This window comes from Perissodus microlepis, chromosome 3, assembly GCF_051167445.1.
Source record: "Perissodus microlepis isolate ML-2025 ecotype Zambia chromosome 3, ASM5116744v1, whole genome shotgun sequence".
Lineage (NCBI taxonomy): Eukaryota > Metazoa > Chordata > Actinopteri > Cichliformes > Cichlidae > Perissodus > Perissodus microlepis.
In genome coordinates this window covers 19,651,781-19,662,478 of record NC_140463.1, presented here as the reverse complement: position 1 = coordinate 19,662,478, position 10,698 = coordinate 19,651,781, and the positions used below count along the sequence as shown (strand labels likewise).

The 10,698-nt window shown below is 41.7% G+C and overlaps 3 protein-coding genes across 3 annotated transcripts; all 3 read left to right on the top strand.

Moving 5' to 3' along the window:
* The first annotated feature begins 401 nt into the window (after nt 1-401).
* Nucleotides 402-9,307, top strand: LOC146390398 (uncharacterized). The gene is made up of 3 exons (XM_084923489.1): nt 402-480; nt 8,768-8,823; nt 8,931-9,307. The coding sequence occupies exons 2-3, from the start codon at nt 8,775-8,777 to the stop codon at nt 9,305-9,307; spliced, it is 426 nt and encodes a 141-aa protein (XP_084779615.1). The 5' UTR covers nt 402-480; nt 8,768-8,774.
* On the top strand, nt 1,147-1,863 carry LOC146390400 (uncharacterized; the record flags this gene model as incomplete). The annotated part of the gene is made up of 1 exon (XM_084923511.1): nt 1,147-1,863. A coding segment is annotated over one exon (717 nt), but the record flags the coding sequence as incomplete, so codon positions are not given.
* LOC146390399 (tripartite motif-containing protein 16-like) lies at nt 1,760-4,732 on the top strand. Its single transcript, XM_084923453.1, has 2 exons — nt 1,760-1,872; nt 2,427-4,732. Exon 2 carries the CDS (start codon nt 2,583-2,585, stop codon nt 4,251-4,253), a length of 1,671 nt encoding a protein of 556 aa, XP_084779579.1. The 5' UTR covers nt 1,760-1,872; nt 2,427-2,582; the 3' UTR covers nt 4,254-4,732.
* Nucleotides 9,308-10,698: the final 1,391 nt, after the last annotated feature.

The following is a 10,698-nucleotide window of genomic DNA, read 5'->3' as shown; positions in this document are numbered from 1 at the left end:
TGAGGCGTGAGCGGTGTTTTTAACATAGTTCACGGTGGAGAATAGCTGCTGACATAATGTGGATCCGAAGATCCATAATTGGGTTGAAAGTCTCGATAAATGCAGGCGTTTCGGTAGGTACACCGGCTTCCGCGAGTGTGACGCTTATTTTGAGCGATGAAAAAATAATAAGATATAATTTTATTTTTATATTTCAATATCACAATAATCTTCCAATTTAGAACTACAAGTTAAAAAAAGAACTAAACACAAACAAAATACAGCTAAATACTTCTAATTTATTTTCCCAAACCACCCGGAGCCGCAGTATAAGGACAAAAGAGCCAGTCACTCCACCCCGCTGGCCTTCCTTCTCTGCCCACCCTTTGGAAGTTATCCAGTTACCTACATAAGCAGCTCTGTTCCAGCTCAGTCAGTGAAATCTGTCCGTGGATGTTGGTGTGTGCAGAATGTGAGTGGAAAGAAGAGCAGACAGCAGCAGTAAGTATTTTATCTGTAACTCTGTTTTTATGTCAAACGTCTCTGAAAGTGTTTAAAGTGAAATCTCTGCTCTCATTATCATTAGATATAATGTTATTATTTTACCAGATGATGTTACAGTCTAATTGTTTATTATTATTATTTATTAATTATTATATTTTGCTGTCAGCTTGGAGGAACCTTGTGTTTCTTTCATCAGTCTCTGCATTTCTGACGAGAAGCTTCTTCAGCAGAAAAGCAGAATGAAAAACACTGATTTACTCCATCAGAACTAGTTCTTATAACAAGATTATTATAACGCTTGATTCCTCTGCACACTTCATTCACAACACAACACGCTGCTCCTCTGCAGCTTGAGGTGACTGAGGGAGGTATTTTTGACTGCGAGAAGGAGTCAGATTCAATATGATTCTGCAGGTCACGTATATATTGCAGGTAGTCAGAGCCCAGAAATAAACATCAAACTAAACAGTTCGATGTTTAGTGACACATGAGGTCAGACTGTAGATTTTCCTTCTTCTAGCTGTACTGACTGACCTTTGACCTCATGTGTTGATGACTCTTCACCTCTGTCTCCTCTCACAGAGAGAAGATGATCTGCAGGATCCTGCTGCTCATCATCCTCACCTCATGTGTCTCTGGTTAGTTTACAGCTTCACTTTATGAACTCCAAATAAAGCTCAACAACAGATTTGTTCCAGTTCTCAGTGTGTCTGCTCCTCTCTTTCCCTCTCTGTCTCCTCAACAGGATCATTTGTAGTCAATGTGACACAGACCTGCTATCAGGCAGAGGAGAACCACAACATCACACTGGAGTGGACGTTCACCACCAAACCTGACACCTTCATCACTTCACTGAAGATCCGCTGCAGTCGTCCATTACTCTCAGTCCTGTATCAGGTTCATGAACATAGCTGGACTGGCCATCGGGCATACTGGGCATTTGCCCGGTATGCCCGATGGCGATTTTTTGTTTTTATGGGCCGATCGATTTTTTTTTTTTGGAAGGGTATAAATAATGAAAGGTGTTGGATTGGCCAATTGGTCATGATCGACTCTGTGCTGGACCAATTACAGCTGAGGAGGTCGGATGCACCCTCCCCCTTGTTTAGCAATCTTATAGACGAACTAAAGAAAATGGAGAACAAAAAAAGGAAAGGACTCTCAGTCCTGTATCAGGTTCATGAAGGTGTTGAGGTGTCAGAGTCTCAGGATGAAAAGTTTTCAGGACGAGTCCAGAGTGACAAAGACGCCCTCAGAGAAGGACGAATCAGACTTCAACTGTCCAGACTCAGGACTGATGACTCGGGTCTGTACCTGTGTGAGGTGAACACTGATTATGGCTTCTCGAGATCTCAAGAGATGTCGAGAGATGTCGACTAAACGTCAGTGGTGAGTTGATTCAGTGAAAGTTTTATGACATGTTCAGTTCACAAACTTATTTTGGATAAGTTGAAACCTTTAAGGAAATTATAATTTGTTTATTAGTGATATTTACTAAATGAATGTGAGAGACTCAGATGTTTGTGTCTCTGCAGCAGTGAGGGATTGTCCTGAACCTGAGAGAAAACTTGAGACATCAAACACAGAGAGACGAGGAAGGATCGGCCGTAAACGCATTAACAAGCTAACTGCGCTAACACGTTAACACCGTCCAGCCCCACGCACTGGGCGAGCCGTCATTTTAATGAGATTATAACTGACAGCACTAATTATCATGATTATTATTATTATTTCTAAAGTTGAGTGTATTTATATAGAAGAAAGTGTTAACAAGCTTAAAGGTTGATGTGAGCAGTAAATAAAAGGGTTAAACACACAGTATCGCTCTCAAACTGCTCCTCTTCCTGGAGTGAAGCACAGCCTGATAACCCTCCCTCTTCTTCCTGCTCTTAAACACAGCACCTCCTCTCTGTCCACGTGTTTCCTCGTTCCCTCCCCTTCAGATCTGCACTTTGAAGATGGGTGTAACCAACATGTGGTGACGTGTAAGAGCTGACAGGCTCCATTCACTGCAGAAACATGTTGTTGAGATCAGAGCTCAGACTAGTTTCAGTTATAAGGAAGAGAAACTCACACAGTCACTGACACTGAGAGGAGAAATGGCACAGAAAGGAGTTCAGCTGGACCGAGAAACCTTCTCTTGTTCCATCTGTTTGGATCTACTGAAGGATCCGGTGACTACAGCCTGTGGACACAGCTACTGCAGGAACTGTATTAAAGGTTTCTGGGATGAAGAGGACAGGAAGGGAATCCACAGCTGCCCTCAGTGCAGGAAGACTTTCACACCGAGGCCTGTCCTGGAGAAAAACACCATATTAGCAGCTTTAGTGGAGCAGCTGAAGAAGACTGGACTCCAAGCTGCTCCAGCTGATCACTGCTATGCTGGACCTGAAGATGTGGCCTGTGATGTCTGCACTGGGAGGAAGCTGAAAGCCATCAAGTCCTGTTTAGTCTGTCTGACCTCTTACTGTGAGAAACACCTCCAACCTCACTATGATGCAGCTCCATTAAAGAAACACAAGCTGGTGGCCCCCTCCAAGAAGCTCCAGGAGAACATCTGCTCTCGTCATGATGAGGTGATGAAGATTTTCTGTCGTACTGATCAGCAGAGTATCTGTTATCTCTGCACAATGGATGAACATAAAGGCCACGAAACAGTCCCAGCTGCAGCAGAAAGGACTGAGAAGCAGAAGGAGCTCAAGGTGAGACGACTAAACATCCAGCAGAGAATCCAGGAGCGAGAGAAAGATGTGAAGCTGCTTCAACAGGAGGTGGAGGCCATCAATGGCTCTGCTGATAAAGCAGTGGAGGACAGTGAGAAGATGTTCACTGAGCTGATCCGTCTCATCCAGAAAAGAAGCTCTGATGTGAAGCAGCAGGTCAGATCCCAGCAGGAAACTGAAGTGAGTCGAGTCAAAGAGCTTCAGGAGAAGCTGGAGCAGGAGATCGCTGAGCTGAAGAGGAAAGACGGCGAGCTGGAGCAGCTCTCACACACAGAGGATCACAACCAGTTTCTACACAACTACCCCTCACTGTCAGCACTCAGTGAGTCTACACACTCATCCAGCATCAATATTCGTCCTCTGAGGTACTTTGAGGATGTGACAGCAGCTGTGTCAGAGACCAGAGATAAACTACAGGACATTCTGAGAGAGGAATGGACAAACATCTCACTGACAGTCACTGAAGAGGATGTTTTACTGTCACCACCAGAGCCAAAGACCAGAGCTGGATTCTTAAAATATTCACGTGAAATCAAACTGGATCCAAACACAGCACACAGACGTCTGTTATTATCTGAGGGGAACAGAAAAGTAACATTTATGAAACAACAACAGTCTTATTCTGATCATCCAGACAGATTCACTGGATGTTTACAGGTCCTGAGTAGAGAGAGTCTGACTGGACGTTGTTACTGGGAGGTGGAGTGGAGAGGGAGAGAAGTTTGTGTAGCAGTCGCATACAAGAATATCAGCAGAGCAGGGTGGGGCGATGAATGTATATTTGGATTCAATGACAAATCTTGGGCATTATATTGTTACACAAACAGTTATACATTTCTGCAAAACAAAGTCCCAACTGTCCTCTCAGGTCCTCGGTCCTCCAGAGTAGGAGTGTACCTGGATCACAGAGCAGGTATTCTGTCTTTCTACAGCGTCTCTGAAACCATGACTCTCCTCCACAGAGTCCAGACCACATTCACTCAGCCACTCCATGCTGGACTTTTCCTTGGACTTGGAGCCACTGCAGAGTTGATTAAAGTCAAATAGAGAAGACAGGTTCATGTTGATCCCTGACCATTATATGTACTTGTGTAGTTTCTAAATGAGGCTTTACATTTTAGAAGCTGAGAAGTTCAGTGGTTCATTGATGTGTGAAAATAATATTGCACTGATTCAAACTGTACTTACATTTATATACCTTACATCAATATAAATCTGAATTTGTTCTTATGGCTGATAATCATGTGAGTTTAAATGATACTACTCTTCATATTCAGCATGTTTGAAATCTGTCATCAGTCTGGTTAGTGGTTTTATTCTGTAGTTGCTGTAGTGGGTTGTCAAATGCAACAATATATTGGAGCTGCAGTGATTCATCAGTTAGTCAATGATTAGAGAATTGATTGTTTTATCATTATTTTAGTCACATTTAAAGCTGGTTCCAGTTTCTGAAATGTGAAGATTGTTGATTTTCTTGATCATATATGACTGTAAACTTAATGTCTTTGAGGTTTGAACCTTTAAAATGTAACAAAAATTAAACACTTAATGTTTGACATTTAATATCATTTTTCAGATGCAAGTTTGATCACACTTGATCATTTATACATTTAAATACAGACACTAAATGATACAGGCCTGTATATTGTGGAGTATAGACATGTGTCTTTGCCCTGAGCTGTGTCTGGCAGGCAGAGCGTCTCCACAAATCTGATGCTTCTGATTTGGAGAAAATGATCTGAGTGAGACACCTGGAATCTCAGCCTGGACACAAAGGGAATAAAATCAGCAGAGTTATAAACAAGTGGTGATGTTGAATGATTGGCAAATAAATGTCTGTTTTAATAATGGACAGAACTGGTTGAAATCGTTCCTCCAAAGCTTCTTTAGAAACTTGTAGTCACCCCCCCCCCCTCAGGCCTTCTCGTACAACATCAGTGTCTGACCTCACATATATGTGTCTGGAAGAATGTTCAAAAAGTCCCATAAACCCTTGTGGAAAGCCGTCCCAGAAGAGTTAGCTACAAAGGGTGGACTGACATCATATTAAACCTTGTGGATTAAGAATGGGACGTCCCTCAGTTTTATATGTGTGTGAAGACAGTTGAGCAAATACGTTTGGTAATATAGAGTATGTATCAACATACACAGTTTAAGTGCTGACTCATGTCAGGTTAGTATGACTGTAGTACTCTAACTTGCATTACTCATCAAAATTACACCTGATAATAATTACACATGTGATCAAGCACTTGTCACACACAGTTTGAATTAGACTGATGACTCAGGTTTGATTTGGGAGAAGCTGAACTGAACGGGTGTTCAAAAGGACCTATTTTGTGAACTATAGGGTTGTTTTGATTGCACGAGGATGCTCTGTGACTACTTTCTGGAAGTCTGAGAAAAGTCACTTGGATAGAAAGAGTTCCACCTGAAAGGGTCCGAGAGGAAGCCGTGATCTACAGGAAAACATAGAAAAATGTTTTTTTCCACTTGCAAAGTTCAGGGTCAGGTGAAATTAATGGCTGATTCATTTTTGTTGAATGCAAGCATTAAATAAACTATTTAATTTGTAATTAAAGTGAAAGCAAAGTGTTTCATAGGTATTTGTACTGTTGGTGAAGTGCTCATGAGAGCAGAGAAGGTTTGGGAAAAAGAGACTCAGAAACTCCTTTGACTCGGCCTTTTGTGAACTGATTAGAAGTTGTCACTGTTCACTAATCAGCCAAGTCAGTCACACCACTTTAAAGTGAGATCGTCTGTTGGGTTGTGACGTTGTCTCATTCAAAATTAAACTGTGAGGTGAAAGTAGGTTTAAACACTTCCTGTGTTCATCTCAGAGGAAGTCCCACACAGTACCAAGAGCTTTGTAATCAGAAACAACTTCACATTCAACTAACGAACCACTAAGAGCATCGTGGTGCTTATATGGAAGAAGGTGATGTGTTTGTACCTTTTGGTTTTTGTGTTCCTGTTTCTAGAATGAAAGTTTGCTGGTATTTGCTGATATACGCAGGGTCTTACAATATTCTGCACACGATGAAGAGATTTTAGGAGAATACAAAAAGCTGCCATTACTTAGTTTTTACTGAGTTTATTTAAACGAACCAGTGAGGACCAACGAAATTCAGTCAGTTTGTGTTGTTTGTATTGACTGAGGTTTGTGTAGCTGTTGTGACACTGATGTCTTGGAAGGAAACTACTTAGTTTTTGTGGTCCGGAGTCTATGGGGAATATTTCCTGTAGACTGTCTTCTTGGAGATGACTTAATATGTCCTGTGACTTATTAAAATGGAACCAGTTTCAGCACCAACACAAACACAGAAATCTGAATGTCTTATTTGATCTAGAAGAACTTACAATACTGTTTTTTAAACTTGCTGTGAGTCTAAAAACTCTTAAACAATGCAGGAAACAGTTTGTACGAAGAAATTAATCCCTGAATTTTTAAACCCAGCTTCCCCATGTTTTCACAAAACCACATTACTCCATCTTCATTACACAACACTAGCCCTCTGTGAGATACGCAGTCAATTTAAAACTTTCATTGATTAGATTTGAAGCCTCGCTCGGTCTCCTACTTTAGGACCCCAACTCAAGGGTTCAGGTCATGAGTTTGAAGGTCTGAACTAACCTGGATAAAGTCAGTCACTTTGTTTAAGTCATGTCTTAAAAAAAATAAATTCATGGGACTGTTCTCCCCAAGTTTATTTGAAGTTTGTTTCCTATAAAGCTTCCACACCAACAATCCCACACCAGCCATCTGAACTCAAAAATCGGTGTCTCAGGTTGGAGTAAATGTGCAAAGAAAAAAGAAATAAAAACACAGACACTTGTAGGTTATTAATCATATGTTTGGAAGCAAAACAAGCAAAATGTCTATGATGACAGAGAAGACAGGATAGAGACAGAAAAGAATATTTAGGTTTGTTGATATGATGCAAAACGAGAACTGTTTTCTAAGTGCGCAACAGGAAGTCAAAGCGGCACAGCTTTCAGGAAATATACCCACTGTTATTGTTACAGTTATTATCTCGTAGTTTTTGTTGTGAATTAAAGACGAGGGTTGGGGTTGTAAATAAGTATAGCAAACATAATTTTTGTGACGCTTCTGAAAGGAACTTTTAAAGAACACCGATCACATGACCTGTTTAATTTTGCCTCATTTATTTTCTGGTGACAAACGCCCCCTGTTGGCTAATGCTCAACTTATCTGTGAGCTCTGATGAAATGAAAATCTGTTACACTGATATTTTGTTTTTATCTTGCAGGTCAGTGAGTGAAATTCACCCGGTAAAATCAACAGAAAAAACTTCACATGTTCTTCCACGTTCGTAGAGAGGAGCTCATGGTTCGTAGAGACAGCTGCCAGAGACTGAGAAACGCAAGGACAGGTACAGATACACTCAGCCTGAAAACATCTAAACATGTTACTGGAGTAACAAAACAACACACTTCACTCTGATGTCAACAGACAATTTTACATCTTGTAGCTGAAAGTGTGCACAGAATAATGATCATGATTTGGATCATAGACGAACATTAACTCTTCATGTGCTGGTGAGCTGCACTGAAACTGTGGCTGGGTAGACTCTGTCAAGTGTCAAGTGTCTGTTATTGTCATTACCATGTGCAGTCGTACAGTACAGAGTGAAATGACAGCTTTCCTCCGAGGCCCTGGTGCTACATATGACATATAATAGAAAAACACGGGACTACGTAAAGTGCAATGTGCAAAAAATTGCAAAGAAAACAAGACAAGACAGTGCAACACTAGACAGAACAGGGCAGTGAGGGCCCGAATGCTCCGGTACCTCTTTCCAGAAGGCAGCAGGGTGAAAAGTGTGTGTGAGGTCCTCCATAGTGCTGGTGGCGTTGCAGATGGAGCGGGTGCTGAAAGTGTCCTTGGTGGAGGGAAGAGAGGCTCCAATGATCTTCTCAGCTGCTCTCACTATCCATTGTAGGGTATTGCAATCCGATATGGTGCAGTTACCACACCAGGCAGTGATGCAGCTGCTCAGGATGCTCTCGACAGTCCCTCTGTAGAAGGTGGTAAGAATGGATGATGGCAGATGGGCCTTCCTCTGCTTCTGCAGGAAGTAGACACGCTGCTGGGCTTTTTTGGTTATGGAGCTGGTGTTGAGGAACCAGGAGAGGTTCTCCACCAGGTAGAGACCAAGGAATCTGGTGCTCTTGACAACCTCCACAGAGGATCTATTGATGTTAAGTGGGCAGTGATCTCTCCGTGCTCTCCTGAAGTCAACAATCATCTCTTTTGTTTTGTCCACATTCAGAGACAGGTTGTCAGCTCTGAGATGAGTTTGAATCCCTGTGATCTTGACCTCAAGTTCAGAGTCAACTTTTCTGAGATCACCTGTGATTTTCACATTTACCAGAAGTGCAGCTGCTGAGAGGCTGAGGGGTAGCCGCCAAAATGTTTTAGAAGATGAAAAAGTTCATGTGAGACAAGATTCAGCTCTGTTAATTTTTTTATACTTTTATTTAAAACATATAAATGTGTGTGAAAAGGTTCTTCCTCAAATCACATTTTATCGTCACAGGGAGAAGATGATCTGCAGGATCCTGCTGCTCATCATCCTCACCTCATGTGTCTCTGGTTAGTTTACAGCTTCACTTTATGAACTCCAAATAAAGCTCAACAACAGATTTGTTCCAGTTCTCAGTGTGTCTGCTCCTCTCTTTCCCTCTCTGTCTCCTCAACAGGATCATTTGTAGTCAATGTGACACAGACCTGCTATCAGGCAGAGGAGAACCACAACATCACACTGGAGTGGACGTTCACCACCAAACCTGACAGATCCACCAAAACTCTCAACATCCTCTGTGAACTCTTCATCAGTGATAAACTCTCAGTCCTGTATCAGGTTCATGAAGGTGTTGAGGTGTCAGAGTCTCAGGATGAAACGTTTTCAGGACGAGTCCAGAGTGACAAAGACGCCCTCAGAGAAGGACGAATCAGACTTCAACTGTCCAGACTCAGGACTGATGACTCGGGTCTGTACAGAAGTGAAGTGCAGACAAATGATGGCTGCAGCTTTCAGGATTGTAAACTCAGTGTTACTGGTAAGTTGATTGAGTAGAACTTTTAAACTGAGTGTCATATTTTAGTTGAACTTTAGGATAATAAACTTTGGTGAAACATTTTATGAACTTTCAGGATAAAAGAACATTTTCTGTCCTTCCAGCAGCTGCTGATGAGCAAAACATCAAACCAACAGTGAACCCACAGACAGAGAGTCGAGGAAGGATCAGCCTCTATGCTGCACTCACACTGACAGCAGCTGCTGCAGCTCTGCTCATCACACTGAGTTTAAAAAGCAAAGTCCTGAGATTTTAACTGTGGATGCTCATAGTTACAATGTGCAGTTTTCTACTTTTCCTAATGTTACTGTTTATAAAGTGAACATATTGTAAATAAATCTTTATTTATATGATAGAAGTTCTGACTTCTATCTTGACTTTTGTGTGAGAAACTGTTTTCTCTGATCAGCATTCAAAGCTGTAACATTACATTAAAACATATAAGATAAGATAAGAAGAACTTTATTTATCCCGAGGTAAATTATTTTGTCATACACATGCTGAATGCAGCAAGAGAGGAATAAGATATGCAACATGTAAAACAGAATACTAGCATACAGTAATATACAGTAGGAAGTGCAAAATATAATATCAAATAACTCTAACAAGTAGCAATATAACTATATCCTGAAAAATAAATAGCTTATCTATCAGTGCAGGTTATTCTAAAAGTGAAAGTATTGTTCAAATGGATAAAAGAGAGTAGCAGCATATGATGGGGAGATGAAACAAACATTGGATGAAAAACTGTTGGGTGATTTTGCACGGTCTGAATGGAAACAGAATGACTTTGTTATTAATTCTCAGGAAAATCACCTACAGAGTGAGGAAGAGTTTTATTGCCACCGGTACAAAGGATTTCCTGTGACGGTCAGTTCTGCATTTCGGGGCGATGAGTCTTTTGCTGCGGGTGCGCCGATGGTCCATCATGGAGGCGTGCATGGGATGGGAGGGGTTGTCCATAATACAAAGAAGCTTTTTTAGCATTCTCCTCTAAAACACCCCCTCCAGGTTCTCCAGTCTGACACCCAGGACAGACCCAGCCTTGTTAATCAGTTTGTTCAGCCTGTTGGCATCGGCTGTCTTCACCCTACTGCCCCAGCACACAGCTGCAAAGAACACAACACTCTCCACCACAGCGTCATAGAACATGGTCAGCATTTTCCTACAAACGTTAAAGGACCTGAGCTGCCTCAGTAGGAAAAGCTGACTCTGCCCTTTTTTAAAGACAGCACTGGTGTTCTTGGTCCATCCAGTTTACAGTCCAAGTGTACCCCCAGGTCTCCACGTCAGCCCCTCTGATGCTGACGGGGTAGGAGGAGGAGCTTCCTAAAGTCCACGATCAGTTCCTTTGTCTTTGTGATGTTAAGTTGTAGATTTTGTAAATATG